At 48.0% G+C, this 16,366-nt stretch overlaps 2 protein-coding genes across 2 annotated transcripts in view; one reads left to right on the top strand and one right to left on the bottom strand.

Moving 5' to 3' along the window:
* Positions 1-1,833: 1,833 nt before the first annotated feature.
* LOC132451022 (transcription and mRNA export factor ENY2-2-like) lies at positions 1,834-3,375 on the bottom strand. The gene is made up of 4 exons (XM_060043250.1): positions 3,143-3,375; positions 2,991-3,061; positions 2,616-2,690; positions 1,834-2,074 (listed from the first exon to the last, which is right to left on the bottom strand). The coding sequence occupies exons 1-4, from the start codon at positions 3,208-3,210 to the stop codon at positions 1,998-2,000; spliced, it is 291 nt and encodes a 96-aa protein (XP_059899233.1). The 5' UTR covers positions 3,211-3,375; the 3' UTR covers positions 1,834-1,997.
* Positions 3,376-3,593: 218 nt separating this feature from the next.
* The window catches only part of nudcd1 (NudC domain containing 1), a 29,718-nt gene continuing 16,945 nt past the window's right edge, over positions 3,594-16,366 (top strand). Inside the window, exons 1-6 of the mRNA XM_060043174.1 lie at positions 3,594-3,792; positions 4,165-4,319; positions 6,591-6,773; positions 8,150-8,324; positions 9,924-10,112; positions 16,061-16,268. Coding sequence (XP_059899157.1) covers positions 3,678-3,792; positions 4,165-4,319; positions 6,591-6,773; positions 8,150-8,324; positions 9,924-10,112; positions 16,061-16,268 — 1,025 coding nt within the window. The 5' untranslated portion in view covers positions 3,594-3,677. The remainder of the gene's footprint in view (positions 3,793-4,164; positions 4,320-6,590; positions 6,774-8,149; positions 8,325-9,923; positions 10,113-16,060; positions 16,269-16,366) is intronic.

Raw genomic sequence — 16,366 nt, 5'->3', positions numbered from 1 at the left:
TAGTCTGCATGGTCATATTCTAGAACTGTTGTTGTTTTAACTCAAATTATTCTGCGCGCATCTTTCGTCGTTTCTATATCAGATGCAGATATGGCGAGTGGTGTTGCACCTGTGAGTAACAGTGTTGAGTTTCTGTAAAAAAAAAAAAGAAAACACATTTGAGAGGATAAAATTGGAAGAGAAGTTAGAAATCAAACAACTTGGCCCAGACAGAACGGACATAAACATTATCCAACAAACGAAGGATAGGGGGGAACTTACAACATAACTTTCTCCCGAGCATGGTATGAAAAGAAATAATGGCTATGTGGTTGCTCAAAGAGAAACGCTGTGTTTTGTTTCCCATGTCTACTTTTTCGAAGTGTGTGCACAGGACAAGGGGATAATATATATACGCACTGAAATTTAGGGTCAGCGCACGCTACTTTCTGGAAGGTAATAATGTGGTCCATGTATGTAGGCCTAACCCTCTTGATAAGACTTAAGTAAATAAAAGAATCATATATTTATAGAAGAGCGCTACACAGTAAACTCTTTCTTCTTTACTTTTGGGTGTAGTCCTAATAGAGAACACGCAGGTTTAATGGTGTGGTGAAGTCATGGTGTGTTTCAGACCCTTACAACATGCTGGAGGAGGTTCCCATTGTCTTCTGACTCCCGTAGCGTTAGTAATCTCAGTAATAAGTGACGCCACAAAGTATCTGCTGTGGGGAGGAATCCAAATGTTGTTATATTTTTAATGTTGTTAATGCAGCAGAATTAAGCAGAACAACCGTTTAGTCAGCCGCCTGGGGCGCTTGGGGTACTCAGTAGGATGTAATTTGTCACGGGGGGTGACTGTTAAAGGTTTCGAAACCTCTGCTCTATAGGATTTCGGATCAAGAAGTACCAAGATGGTGGGCTTGAACTTCATCATATGGATCTTCAATTCAGGGCAGCTCACACCCTGAGCTGATGATGTAGACCAGCAGAGGTGAAGTAGGCTGGGTATCTGAGAGTGAAGGGGTTCATCTCTCAAATTTCAATTCTCATCCCCATGCTGAAAAGCTTGTTAAGAGTGGAGCACATGGATGTAACGTGTACTTATCCTTTGTACACACGGCTTTTCAACTCACATTAAAGCCTTAAAATAAAACGGTACACAAAGCCTCCAGCACACAGAAGCAGATTGTCAGTCATCCCATTAAGCATGATAAGCATGGTAATCCATAGTGACCACACATAATAACACAACGGCTGGAGGGTATGCTACCGTCTGTTGTGGGTATTTCCACCATGTGTTGTCAAGCAATCACATCACAATAAGAGCAATGTGGACGAGCAGGTTCTGCCTTTGATCTACGCACGCACGCAACCATCATTTAGTCCCCGGTCGCACTCGCGGTTGGCCTTATCTTCAACACTTGCATTGTGTTGTGTTGTATGGGTTATGTATGGACACAGCCAGTCAACACGAACAAAGAGAGAAAAATGTTAACTATGATTGTTACATAACATCTCTATTTCCATCCGTGGTCGTCGAAGACATTTATTAACAGTCCACTCCGGAGGGATTTTGACGGCAGCAGGTCTAGTCGCGCCAAACCCACGGTGCCAGTTTGTGTAACAGCCAACAGGGAGGTGAACTCAAGCCTCCGCACGGCCCCATGTGTGATGATGATTCATGTAGAAAATAGCATTCGTCAAGATAATGTATTTTTAGAATAAACACAACAAAAGTCATGCAAATTATCAGTTAAATTAAAAAAAACGGTTTCGAAAGAAAAGAGGGAAGATATTTGCCCTGTTCCAGAGTGATATAAAAGACATTCATGTTAAACATGTTTTTTTTTTTTTTTTTTTTGGAAAAACTTTTATTTCAACAAGAACAACACCAGCGAACCAACAAAAATCAATATCAAAATGCAGGATGTAAAAAACTAAATCATAATAACACTTCTCACGACACGGTACGAGTATCAACACCTGTGGTCCAGGAAAACTAAATGGCGTGCGTTTCACAAGGTGGCGTGCTGAGCGAGGAAGGCCCGGATCCTCTGGAGCAGCTCCTTCTTCACACTGTCGGGGACCAGCGCTGCCAGGGAAACGAAGAGGGAGGTGAGCGGTGTGAAACGCCGTATAGGAAGGGGTCCTCTACAAATCAACATGCTACAGGTTGTGTGCAGTCCTCTGACACCCATGTCACACAAACCTCAGACGGAGGGCAGGAAGGGAGGTTGAAAACATCAAGCAGCGATGCTCTTAATGTTAACAGTATGAGAACCTAAAGGTGTTCTAATGCCTAGAGCCTATTTTTCTTTTTAGATAAAAAATGCTTCCAAGTCACCATGCTTAGAATGGGAAAGACCGATAAAAAAACCTAAAATAAATGTTACCTTATTAGACTTGCTGGACAGCATCTGATCAGTAAAGGCTTCGAACAAATCCTCTACGTCCGAGAAACATAACTTATATCAAGTGTATGTTTATCCAGTGAACACTTGCTTCCCCTCCATCTCATGTTCTCTCCCCCGTTGTGACTTCATCTACTAACGACATGTTCCGTGTTTGTTTGCGGTAGCTTTACATGATGGATTCACAGGGAGCATATGTGTGTTGGGTGTACACTACGGTACCTCTGCCTTTTGGTGTGACTTCTGTGACCAGGTCCTCCACCGTCACGTGCTCAAGGCCCTTTTCTCTTATCACGTCTGAACACAAAGACACACACAAACAACACACTATCTTTGAAAAACGTTGACATTGCAATTGGAGTTCAGTTTCTTCAATGTGGCAAAGTGTTTTTTTTTTGCATTATATCGCTCCTTTCCTTTCTGAGCTGGTTGTTATGTTATTGTAACACACACACACACACACACACACACACACACACACACACACACACACACACACACACACACACACACACACACACACACACACACACACACACACACACACACACACACACACACACACACACACACACACACACACACACACACACAAACCTTTGCAGTGTGCTTTCAGCTGATCTTTCCATCCACACTCCACAAGCTTCGCCCGCAGCAATTCTTTCAATCTATAAAAAAATTGGCATCAAATTTTTTTGCGGACAATATATTTCGACTGAACCATTTGACTACAGCTGGGCATTGCTTACCGCTCCCGTTCCCCCATTTCTATCAACTTTTGGTTAATTGCAGCCCTCATTTGGGAATCCTTGCTCATGGTAGGCCTAGGACTCTGCAGGAAGAAGACTGATCCTCGTTTTTCTCGATACGACAAGTTTTCGGAATTACGGGATGGTATATTTCTGGACCAAATCTTAGATTTGCGGCAGATCAGCTGGGACGCATACGGTCCCTTATTCAAGTTCGCCGTCGCGTCCGAAGAACATCTCGATGGTTCCACTGACGTTTTGTCGAATGTTTCCACAATTTTTTTTTCAGTTCAACATCAAACAATAACATCGTTGTATGATTTATCATTTTTATACAAATCGTGCAAAGCCAAACGCCAAGCCAAATATCATCATAATACATATTATATTGGCGGATACATTTCGGACTCTAAGACCCACAATGCACCACTCATTATGGTCCGTCCTCAAAGCGCCTCGTGTGCAACAAACAGGAAGCCCGTCCTGTAAACACTTCTCCATGTGTGAATGAGCTGCGTGTGAATCAAAATAAGATATGTCTTCGCCAAATTATTCACTCAAGGTCAACAGAGAACTATTAGATCCTAACTTTGAAAGTTATAGATTGTCTCTGGATCCCATACCAAGTTACAACGTTGAGCTCGATGCCGGTGAGACAATATAAATAATTAATATTTAGCTGCCTGGTAGCCTATACTTAAGTTATAACATTCTGATTAAAATCGCCAAACACAATTTATTAATAAACCCCATGTTCCTCTTAATTCTGGAGCGTATGGTTGGTTTTTTGATGTCTTATGATGACATTCTATTTTGGATGCTACGAGACGGCATCAACTCGTTCATGCAAAGTAGAAGATGCTTCAGGAGTGACGTTAATTATATCCGACCATAATCATGTAACTTTAGAGGTGTGTTCATTTCAATATCACCTAAAATGAAAAAGCTGATGTATACATTCACATATGTTACTTGATTGACGCATGTCTTCATTGGATGATGGATTTGTTTTCTCTTGACAGCTGTGGAAGAGGTGAAGTTGAAGGACACTCAGTACACCCTTGATCATGTGCGGGCCTTCGGCATGTACAACTATCTACACCTGGACCCCTGGTATCCAGACAGCGTGTTCTTTGTGGATTGTAAAGGAAGAGTCCTCAACCTGACAGTGACTTTGGTATGGATCTCAGCTGTCATTCGTTCTCCCTGATTGTTCCTTGCGTGACATCTGTGCTTTCCCCCCTTAACAATCGGTTGTGTATTGAACCTCACACCAGAGTATCGCATATAATAGGATTCAGGCTCTCGACACTGAGTGTTCGCACTGTTACTTTTCTGATTTCCATATGCATTTAGAATTCGTCGTTCGAACAGCAGGGGGCGAACGTGTGACAATTGACCCACCTAAATGAGATCACGTTAGATTTACTTACTTTGAGGTTTCTGAGACTTTTTATTGTTTATTTTATGTTCAATATTCCACATTCTTTAAATTCCATATTCTAATATTAGTCTTTTCTGATAGCATCACAATTGGTTTTACTATCATTTGTTTCAATGTGTATTAATAATATATGATATCACATATATAATCAGTATTTAATACAAAAGATTCTATGAACAAGGTGATACCGCCATAACTATTGTGAAGCAATTATACATTTTGCAATGGATTCATTGTACCAGATAATTATCAAATATGGATGCTAAATATTTGCAGCGTACAGTCGTACCATTTTTAGATATGCGATTAGCTGTTGCCTTTTCCGTTTTGCTTTACTTTTTTGGGGCTGCTACTCAGAAAAACCCAGCAAATCTAAAATGTCACATCACTTGTTTTTTTTTATCAACTGCTCGTAGTTTGCGATAAGAACTAATCAGCAAATGGACAATGGAAGAAAGACGGTTCGTTGCAGCCCTATATCAATTCCTTGACCTATTATACCATCTATTATCAAACATAATTGTCACTGACATGAGATGCAGAGCGGGAAAGAGGGAGAGAGAAAAAGGTGGAAATGGTTTGAGATGGAGGGAGAATGAGAGATAGATATTGAGAGGTGGGGAAGGAGTGATGGGAAGAGAGAAGGATAGAAGGAGAGATGGATGAGGTGGAGGAGAGAAAGACATTGTGAGGAGTTAGGGAGAGAGAAAGCTGGGCAAAGTCCTAATCATCCGAGACCCCTTTTATGTGAAAGACCCCTCAATCTGAACCATGATTACGTGTAATGGGTCACACCCAGACCCATCTCCCGGCGACTGATAGTTATCACACCGCAAATGAGGCGTTAAATACAAACATAAGCTGTCACTGGCTTTCAGTGGCGCCATTAAAGGTCTCTGCATGGAGATCTGAGGTGTTCATATTCTAATTACAATCATCACATCATAATTACCCTTCCCCTGGACAGAGGCCATTGTACACCGGGGGCTCGCCATGCACGGGGTTAGTCTGAACCGTACGTGACGGGGAGGAGGGAGAAGAGTCCTCTGGGGTTCATCTTAACGTTATGAGACGCGGCTGTAATCCATCACTCGCTCCATGGTAACTAGGGAGCCCTTTGTGTCCTTTTCCTTCTCCCTCTTTGTGTTTTATAAACCTCCCCCTCATGCGTGACGGGTTATGGAGGTACACGTGGCATCACCGCCGGGGCCTCTTGGTACCGGTCCGCCTGGTGGTGGTGAATCACGCCCCCGCCCCCCCCCCCCCCCCCCCACCCCGTCTCATGGACGTCCAGATGGGTCTTAGATGACGGTTCTGGCGCTCGAGCTCAGCCATCTGATGGAGTGCGTTGGGGGGGTTTTCCCTTATGGCTGCGTCGTGGAGAGGAGTGATGACGGGTACCGTGGCTGGTCCTGGGAGAGGGGGGCTTGGGTGGAAGGGCGGGAACCCTGTGTGGGGATGGGGGGGGGGATGTGTGTGTGTGTGTGTGTGTGTGTGTGTGTGTGTGTGTGTGTGTGTGTGTGTGTGTGTGTGTGTGTGTGTGTGTGTGTGTGTGTGTGTGTGTGTGTGTGTGTGTGTGTGTGTGTGTGTGTGTGTGTGTGCGTGTGTGTGAGCCTGGGGCTCTGGTCCCCTCACATCTGTAACAGCCCGGTCTCCGTTGGAGGGACGCAAACAAGAAACGCACACGCTTAGGTGCACGCGCACACACGCATGCGCACACCTGTGTGTGTGTGTGTGTGTGTGTGTGATTGATTTCCTTTCCCCTCTTACAGCCCATCCGAGGCTTTAGTGGACCTCCGTGGAAATAAATAAGAAATATGTTTGTTTGCGGGGTGAATACTAATGCATAAGAATGTGAGTATCTTACTACACAATCCTACACCTAGAATAGTGTGGCGTCATGTTCGTTGTGTTGTGCGACTGTTCAGTCGTGTTCCCGTGTGGACCGCCACCCTCCCTCACGGATGTGTTGGGGTGGGGGGGGCTCTCTTTGGGGGGGATCAGGACACGGCGCTGGGGAAGCCCAAGGAGGTGTTCCGGCTGAGCCCCGACGGAGGCTGTGAGGAGCCGCTGTGCCCCTCCCTCAGCCTCCCCTCGGCCAGCTGGGCGGCGCTCTCTGACGGCACGGGGAGGCTGTACCTGCTGCGCACCAGCCAGAGGGGGGAGAACTCCCACCTGCAGTGGGAGGTGAGCACCAGCACACACACACACGCACACACGCACACACTCACACACTCACACCAGCCAGAGGGGCGAGAACTCCCACCTGCAGTGGGAGGTGAGCACCAGCACACACACATACGCACACACACACACACACGCACACGCACGTTCTCACACGCTCACACCAGCCAGAGGGGGGAGAACTCCCACCTCAAGTGGGAGGTGAGCACAAGCGCACACATGCACATACACGCATGCACACACATGTACACACACACATAGACATATACACATACTGTACATATTACCTATATTACCATATTACACATACTGTACATACAAACATATAAACACACACATATACACACACATGCACACACTCACACACCTAAACAAACACACACACACACACACGCACGCACGCACGCAGGCACGCACGCACGCACAGATGCGTAAATACACACACACCCCTCAAGATCCAGTTCCTTAGAGAGACCCACCCACAGGGGTTCTGAAGCTCCTATTTGAGCCCGTCATCCGTCTTTACAAGCACTTTAAACGACAAGTGGACCCAAAATCGTGGATTATCTTGTCAAACTTAGTACACTTATGCTGTTACGAAAGATAACACGGTTATTATTCATTTGAAGGGGAAAGGTGCAAAACTGAAGACCCCAAAAACGTTTATTTTTTAATGTCTCATAGTGTTGTATTTACAGTTGAAACGTTGGGGGCTCACGTACCCTTTAAAACATAGAACACGGACACCTTGGTGGGGACAACCCCGTGTGTTGTCACCGGGGGACAGATTTGTATACGGCTTGTAATGACTAACGATGACGAATGATCTACACAACCTCCCAGCCATTGGGAAAACATTTAGATTCCCTTTAAATTCCCCATCTGACATGTTGACATGAGTAGAAAAAGAGTAGAAAAAGTTATCCAAATATATTTTAAATTCAGTTCCCCCCCTGTGAGTCCAGGCGTACGAACCTAGAATACAGTATCGGAAGCTCATTGCTATGCAAGGTTGTAGTTGGCTACTACTTTTCTGTATTTTGTCAAAAAAATGTTTCACAAAAGAGAAAAATAGAAAAAAAAGGACATGATGCAACACACACACACACACACACACACACACACACACACACACACACACACACACAAACTGACTCAGTGATTCACTGACTCACCCGTTCACCCACCAACCAACCCCCCCCAGCCCACCAACCACCCTGCAGGCTTCACACATTTACAAGCAGGTGCCCAGAGACCCCCCCCCCCCCCCCCCCCACACACACCTTGGTATTGATCTCAACCCCCACACCAACAAGGCCCTTGCGATCACCACCCTCCCTAACGTGCCGGCGGTGTGTGGCCGACGGCACGCCCCACAGCCCCAGTTCAACCAGCAGATGGGCGAGCCCTTCGTCATCCTGCACAGCCTGGCCCACGTCCAGGGGGGGGTCCACAGCCTGGAGGTGCTGCTGCTGCGGGTGCAGAAGGACCCCCAGGAGAGCAAGGGCAGCGGCTTCTCCGTGACCCTGGAGTGGATCACCGTCGCCGCGCAGGGTGAGTGACGCTCCGCCCCTTCAGGTGTGCGTTAGATGTTCGGTTTCCGGGATTGGGGGCGCGTTTCGCTCTCTGTTTCGTTTTCGTGTTTGTTCTTCGACCAATCGTGTCGCTGGAGGCGGGGATCTGTAAGTGTGTAACTGGTGAACTTTGTTAAACGACTTTAACAAACTCGGCCGGCAGGAGTAAACCCGTAAAAAAAAGTTTCGAATCAACCCCTCCCCCCGCCCCCCCCCGTAGACTGGACAATGCAGGAATGTTGGCGTAAAAATCCCGTTCATAAAGCTTTATTCCCTCGCACAAATTGCTTTTCTTTTGTAAAACATCTCCCGCCGGAAACATGACATAACTCTGCCTCCTCAGTACCTTCAGTCCTTGGTTTCCGGCCTGGGCTCTGCGTCCCCCCCCCCCCCCCCCCCCTCTCCCCGAGACGCTCTGCTATAACATAATAGACCCGCCGCAGCCATTGCGATAAGCCAGGCCCGTGATTCACCAACGCAGACCCAGACCTGTGTGCTCCAGAACGAGGCGCTGTGGCCCCCTGCGACTCCTCGATATGAAATTACGGAATAAAAGCCCAGAGACATTTGATGTCTGCCCTTCATGGTTTCATTAGAGACTCGGGGATGGGCGCAGCTCGCTCCCATTGTTGTGCTTAAGGTCGTCCCCCAGTCGTCGTCCCCCCACCCCCACCCCCATGTGCTTAAGGCCCCCCCCCCCCCCCCCGAGGATCACTTTGTTCTCCCGCGGTCCTCTTTAATTAAAACGGCTGGCGGGTTTTCGCTCTTCATTACGCCGTCTCTTAAGAACTCCTCTGTGTGTTGACGTCATTGGCAGCCAATCGGGCGTCGGCGCCTCGTGACCTCACAGCCCTGCGAACATTTGTAAAGGAGGAACGAATCGAATGTAGTTTTGCCGCATCTTTTACTCTTTGGTGTTGGGTGACAACGCAGGCTAGAGCGGCACAATATAAGTCCTCGGCAAGTCGGTAAGGCGCAGGAAGACCGTAACTTTACGTTGACATTTAGGGCATTAAGCAGACGCTTTTATCCAAAGCGACGTCGACGGTCCATGCATCCATTCACGGCGGTGTCAGACGTACAAGGCGACAGCCAGCTCGTCGGGAGTACTTCCGCTGAGGTGTCTTGCTCAGGGACACCTCGACATTCAGCTAGGAGGAGCCAGAGATCAAACGAGCAACCTTCCAGTTAACTAAAATAAGACGAACCTCTCCCCATCCATGACCACCGTCGTTCAACGTTGTTTGCCGTGCCGATGCAACCTACCCGTGTAACCTACGTGTAATAATAACGTATATAAGTAAAAAAGATTAAAATAATAGAATGGATCAAATAAAATGAAGTTAAAAAGCTCAAATAAGTAGGTAAAACTAGGAAAAGTTAAAAGGAGAAGGGAAGGAGGTGATGTGTGTTGTCGTGTGACCCCTGCGTGTCATGTGACCCCCTGCGTGTCATGTGACCCCCTGCGTGTCATGTGACCCCCTGCGTGTCATGTGACCCCTGCGTGTCATGTGACCCATGCGTGTCATGTGACCCCCTGCGTGTCATGTGACCCCCTGCGTGTCATGTGACCCATCAGACCAGGGGAAGCGCTACGAGGTGCGGACGCGGCGGCTGCTGACGGGCAAGTCGGTGCCCCACTACGCGGCTCTGGAGCCCCAGGGCCGGGGCCTGATGGTGGCCTCGGAGAAGCCCTTCGCCTGCACACACCTGGACGGGAAGGCCGTGGAGACGCCCGCCGACGGGGCCCCGGAGGCGGGGGCCGCAGGTGGGTGGAGGACGGATGGCGTGTGGGGGGGGGGGGGGTTAGATTCCAACTGGGGCGCCCCATGAGTAAATAATCGAACGGACACAAGCCATTCTTTAAAAAATGTTAATATGTCTTTCTATGTAAATATATATAGATGTACATAGAGATAGATGTAGATACAGATATATATATTCGTTTTTGTGCCTCTGGAGCAGAGAGGGAGAAGAGATGGACTGACATGTAGCATAGGACCACAGGTGGGAATCAAACCGGGATCCCTACAATGCATATTGCACTTATTACAGGTAATGTACACACTTATTGTATGTTTGTACAGCCTAACCTTAATGTACGCACATATTCTATGTTGGACGTCATTGAACTTGATGTACGTACTTATTGTATCTCGTGCGTCATCGTAGTACTAAGCAATGAGTAGCATTTTATCCTACCTGTCTTGGTCTTACACGGGGAATGGGTTAGCCTTGCAACCTTGTAAGTGCTTGGCACTTGTTCTGTGAACATCCTTACTGTACCCACAGCGATCTATTGGTGTTTCTCTTTCCTCTGACACATGTACTTCTTGTACATCGCTGAGGATAAAAGCGTCTGCCGAATGCCCTCGATGTCAATGCAAATGTAGCGCCTACTTGGTTAGGGCACTCGTGGGTTCAGCCACTGAGTGGCTTTTGCATCAGAGATTCATCTTAGTTTATCAACTTCTTCAAAGCACTGGGTTCCATTGTTAGTTCAGAATGGAGACATCTCGCTGTGTTTCTAGTCACAAGCTGCTACAAAGCAATTTAAGATGAGGAGTCCAATCTTACAAGCGTATTTTAAGAATGGATGAAAAACAACAACTGGAAGAGCTCATTAAATCACTGAAGTTTAACGGGAAAAAAACTCCTTGAATGAATACCCAACTCGTCTCAAAGACGGCTGCCACCCAACGACAAATGTAACTATACCTCTACCCTACTATGTAGTCACAGTCTGTCTGTGGTCAGGGGTCTAATTCATCCGTTTAACGGCGCTTTGTATTCTAATCGATGGGGTGAACAGACCCAGAGACATCGCGTGCCGCGCCATGGTTCAACAAAATGCCCAGAGGACACGACAAGAAACTTTCATCGACAGACTCTCATCATACTTAGGCATAATTTGAGTGCAACAGCTTGATTGCGCATAAACACGCTGCAGGAAAGAAACACAATGGAAGTGATGACTAGTGAGACTCCTCCGTGATCAGGAGTTTGCGATGACGATGATGATGATGTTGATGAGGACCTTGATGAGGACCTTTATGTTTTAACTAATGGACCCGCTGAAGATCTGAGACTATTTTAGCAAAACCCAGAGCGGGAACGAGAACAAAATAATCTATGACGGCCTTTCTTCCCCTGGCCTTTATTGAGGTGAAACCCATCAGACATGTTGTTTTAATGTGACGGCGCGCTCCGTTTGGAAACCGGTTCAATCCGGTGTGTGTGTGTGTCCCCATCGGACTCAAAGTCACCACAAACTCAGTGCTCTTGCATCCTCTTGACGTGGTGTGTCAATCTGTCTCTTGCTCTACGTCAAACCATTTAATTCGCCTCTAATTTGATGATGTCTTCTTAAAAAAACAACACAAAAAGACTCCCTCCTCCTCCACCATCTCCCCCTCCCAACCTGAACATCTTGGCTTGTATCCATAGAAACAGGCGAACATTAGAATAGAGGCAGATTTATCTTTTCTTCTGGTCCTAATAGAGTTTGGTTTTGTGCTTTTGTGTACGACTGCATGCTCACTGATCTCTGGCTTCCTGAGAGAGCAACGAGGTTTTAGCTGGGCAGTCCCCGTTGAGTCTCTCTCTCTCTCTCTCTCTCTCTCTCTCTCTCTCTCTCTCTCTCTCTCTCTCTCTCTCTCTCTCTCTCTCTCTCTCTCTCTCCTTCATAACATCTCAAAAGAAAGACATTTTATGAAAAACTAATTGCATAAACGATTATTATGGTTGATGTTCCAGCCAATTTTGTATTATATTTTATTTGATATATGTTATAGATGATTCTAGATGGAGGAGACCCCTATACCTTCCTTTTGATCATACAGGCAGCCACAGACATTGAACACACGTTGGGCTTTTCACAGTGTGTGCTATTTATACTTCCAGGATATGTTCCCAGAACGTAGAAGGTTGAGCATCTCAAGGTACTTCCGCTCAGGCTGAACATATGCCCTTGTGTCGAAACCCACTCACACAAGAGACAGATTCGCATTTGGACAACTGCTATTAAAAGTTTCCGACCATCTGGATGGCCAAGAGAACCCATGTTCAGCTTCCTGGGTTCTTAATAATACCGTGTGCGGTCGTGTTCATGGTCGATGTTTCATAACTGCAGCCTTTGGCAGCCATTTTCTTTTTGAAGTGCCAATTCTTTTTTTAAACATTTTTGGGTGTGTACCACGGGAATACTAGCCGACCACAGAGTTTATAGCTAATGCGGATCCTTTTAATGAACAAGTACACCCTCGTGTCCTTCTGGGATTAATTAAGCACATCTCCCGCTGTATCTGAATCGAGGCTGAGCATATTCAGCCTTTTTTTTTTTATTAGAGTTGCTCGCTGAACCCTGGCAATAAATGTCTGGTTTCTTTTTTTCCCCCCGAAAAGGGTTTTGAAAAGCGTTCTTGGTTGGCCGAGGATGTCGGGAGGCTGGTGTTGAGAGACCACCGCTGCCAGGGAGAAAATTAGACTTTCAGATGAAGCCATGGAGGCACCGAAAGCGCGCCTCAAAGTGAGAGAGAGAGGGGGACATGGCAGCGGAGCAGGAGGAAGACAGAGATGTTGATTGTTGGGTACGATTGATGGAGATAGAAGAGCGAGATAAAAAGGATGGCGGGAAAGAGAGGGGGTGAGGGGGAGATTTCCTAGTAGGCGCAATGAGGGAGAAAGGATTGATTTGTTTACAAAGAGAGCCCATTAAACCTTCCATACGTAGTGAAGATCTATATTTGGTCTGTCCAACATACGGCTTTACAGTAGAGAGGGGAAGGGACTGAAACCCTTTCCTTTGTTACAGGATGTCCTTTCATCATGGGGGTTCAGGCGGAAAGTAAAGTAACAACGATAATTATAATTTCTGTTTTATTATGTATTCATATTGGTTATACATTATTAGCGGGACAACAAAGCCTTTGTTAGCATGATGCTCTCCTGGGATCTGTCCGGGCTTCATGCCAATATACGTATGAAAGGATTTGGTGTGTGTGTGTGTGTGTTTGTGTGTGTGTGTGTGTGTGTGTGCGTGCCTTTTGAATGTGTGTGTGTGTGTTCCTTTTGAATGTGTGTGTGCTTATGCCTTTGAATGTGTGTGTGTGTCTTTGTGTGTGTGTCCATACGTTGATGTGCTGATATGACAGCAGCGCTTTGAGAGGTAATTCAATTATTTAATGACACTGGGCGCGTCGGCGATTCCACTGGTTTAAAAAGATTATTCCCTGCCCACTGTCTGCTTATGAAAGAAAATATCAAGGTATATTTTTCTTTTCAACTATCACAAGCACAATGTAAGCAGTGGTTTAATCTTAATTTAATAAGTTATTTTTAAAATGAACTTGGCAGGCGTGATACGATAATTGAAGGAACTTGATTTGCATGTTCAGCAATAACACTGCATTCTTCCCCACACGATCCTATCAGGCAGCCATTCTGAAATTTGGATTTATCTCTAGGCTCACCGCGCCTCCGACATGATGACGCTTCATATTGCAAATAATTCTCCATTCTTCGCCGTGCCTCAGCCCTGGTTGCATTGAGGTAGGGGGGAGAGAGAGAGAGAGGGGGAGGGAGGTGAGGAGAGGGAGGCGTGTGCGTGTGTGTGTGTGTGTGTGTGTGTGTGTGTGTGTGTGTGTGTGTGTGTGTGTGTGTGTGTGTGTGTGTGTGTGCGTGTGCGTGCGCGTCAGACACGGACCCAGCGAGGGCCTGTTCACCTCAGGTCAACCCAGGGTTCGAGGGGCAACTAAAAGTGAGTCTTTCAGACATCATGCGTGGATCTCCCTCATCACTCCCGGAACGGACTGCAGTCGAGGAGACCCTTGAAGCAATCGTTCCCGGCATCAGATTCCAGCCCTATAATTGGCAGGAAACAGCCAATCCATCCAGGGTGGGGGTGAGGGCACGGTGTCCTCATTTGGCGTGAGGGTGAGGGGGGGGGGCGGGCTGAGTGGGGTTGCTATGGAGGAGGGTCTTGATGGTGGTGGTGGTGGTGGTGGGGGGGTTGCCATGGTGGAGATTGTAACGGTGGTGGTGGTGACGGTGGTGGTGGTATGGTTGGTAGGGTGGTGGTGTTGATGGTGGGGGGGGGGGGGGGGGGGGATTGTGAAGGTGGTGGTGGTTGTCGGGCTGAAGAGGAGTGATGGTGGTGTGTCAGTGGGGGAGGAGGTGGGGGAGGGCTTTATGGGTGTAGGTTTGGTCAGGATTAATCATGGAGCAAGTCATCTTCTGCGTCACTCTTTATTAATCCCTGTGTGGGGCTCCGGCCCAGCATTAATAAAGGACAGCCTTGTGCTGTTACTGGTTAACATGGTGCCAATCTGGGCCAGCGCCTGCTCAAAGATTGCCTATTTGTTATAAAAGAGGTTGTGAAGAAGGTGTGTGTGTGTGTGTGTGTGCGTGTGCGTGTGTGTGTGTGCGATATGCAACCGCCCTGATCACGATCCATTTAGGATTTTCCAATTGTATTGCTGCATGGACACACACACACACTCACACACACACAGTGGATGTTCAATCAATGCAAGATGCATGACATTTACTGCTAATGTGAGACTCGCTCTGGACTTAACATGGTCTGGGAGATGAGATTTGAATGTGTCAGGGTGAGTGCTTTCCAATGAACCGTATCAACCAAGTCCTGCTCGACTTGTCAGGGTGTATACCTGATTACACTGTTTGGTATGGAAACGCCAGCATGAGGAAGAAGAGAGGGAGACCCAGTGGGAGGGAGAGAGGGAGAAAGAGAGAGAGGGAGACAGATTCATTTCGGAACCATTTGAATCGGTAAGGAGAGCGAGTTGAAATTGCTTCAGACCATGAAATGGGTTCGGATTTTCCGAACGAGGTTCCCCTCCCCGGTAAAACATGACCCTTATTAGTAACACCCGTAAAGCCCCCCGAATGATCACGGCAAAACAACAACAAATCCTGCATGCATGAGTTTGTCATTTTATGGGGAAAGCATATTCAAAATAAACCGCACGCCACAACAACATTGACACCATATCTCCCCCTCCTCCCACCATCTCTAACCCTGTCTCCCCCCTCCTCCCACCATCTCCCACCCTGTCTCCCCCCTCCTCCCACCATCTCTAACCCTGTCTCCCCCCTCCTCCCACCATCTCTAACCCTGTCTCCCCCCTCCTCCCACCATCTCCCACCCTGTCTCCCCCCTCCTCCAACCATCTCTAACCCTGTCTCCCCCCTCCTCCCACCATCTCTAACCCTGTCTCCCCCCTCCTCTCCCCTCCTCCCACCATCTCTAACCCTGTCTCCCCCCTCCTCCCACCATCTCTAACCCTGTCTCCCCCTCCTCCCACCATCTCCCACCCTGTCTCCCCCCTCCTCTCCCCTCCTCCCACCATCTCTAACCCTGTCTCCCCCCTCCTCCCACCATCTCTAAACCTGTCTCCCCCCTCCTCCCACCATCTCTAAACCTGTCTCCCCCCTCCTCCCACCATCTCCCACCCTGTCTCCCCCCTCCTCCCACCATCTCTAACCCTGTCTCCCCCTCCTCCCACCATCTCCCACCCTGTCTCCCCCCTCCTCCCACCATCTCTAACCCTGTCTCCCCCCTCCTCCCACCATCTCTAACCCTGTCTCCCCCCTCCTCCCACCATCTCTAACCCTGTCTCCCCCCTCATCCCACCATCTCTAACCCTGTCTCCCCCCTCCTCCCACCCTGTCTCCCCCCCCCCCCTCCCCCAGACCCTCTGTATTTCTGGCAGCAGACGGCGGAGGACGTGACGGTGTCGGTCCGCATGCCCGAGGGCTTCTCCAAGGACCAGGTCCAGTTCCGGCTGGCGGGGGGCTCCCTCAGCGTGGGGGTCCAGGGCTTCGCCCCCATCCTGGAGGGCGCGCTGCACGCCGCCGTGGACCCGGAGGCCAGCGCCTGGGTCATCAAGGACAACAAGAGGTGTGTGTGTGTGTGTGTGTGTGTGTGTGTGCTGTATGTTTGTCACTGTGTGTGTGTGTGTGTGTGTGTGTTGTATGTTTGTCACTGTGTGTGTGTGT

Source organism: Gadus macrocephalus, chromosome 22 (assembly GCF_031168955.1).
Source record: "Gadus macrocephalus chromosome 22, ASM3116895v1".
Taxonomy (NCBI): Eukaryota; Metazoa; Chordata; class Actinopteri; order Gadiformes; family Gadidae; genus Gadus; species Gadus macrocephalus.
The sequence above is the reverse complement of the archived record's forward strand: the minus strand, read 5'-3'. Positions and strand labels throughout refer to the sequence as shown.

Excerpts from the sequence above, each read along its gene's own strand:
- LOC132451022 (XM_060043250.1), bottom strand. The coding sequence starts at position 3,210 with ATGAGCAAGGATTCCCAAATGAGGGCTGCAATTAACCAAAAGTTGATA. Across the intron at positions 3,062-3,142 it reads GAAATGGGGGAACGGGAGCG|ATTGAAAGAATTGCTGCGGG; the intron begins GTAAGCAATGCC and ends ATTTTTTTATAG. Across the intron at positions 2,075-2,615 it reads AGTCACACCAAAAGGCAGAG|CGCTGGTCCCCGACAGTGTG; the intron begins GTACCGTAGTGT and ends TTTCCCTGGCAG.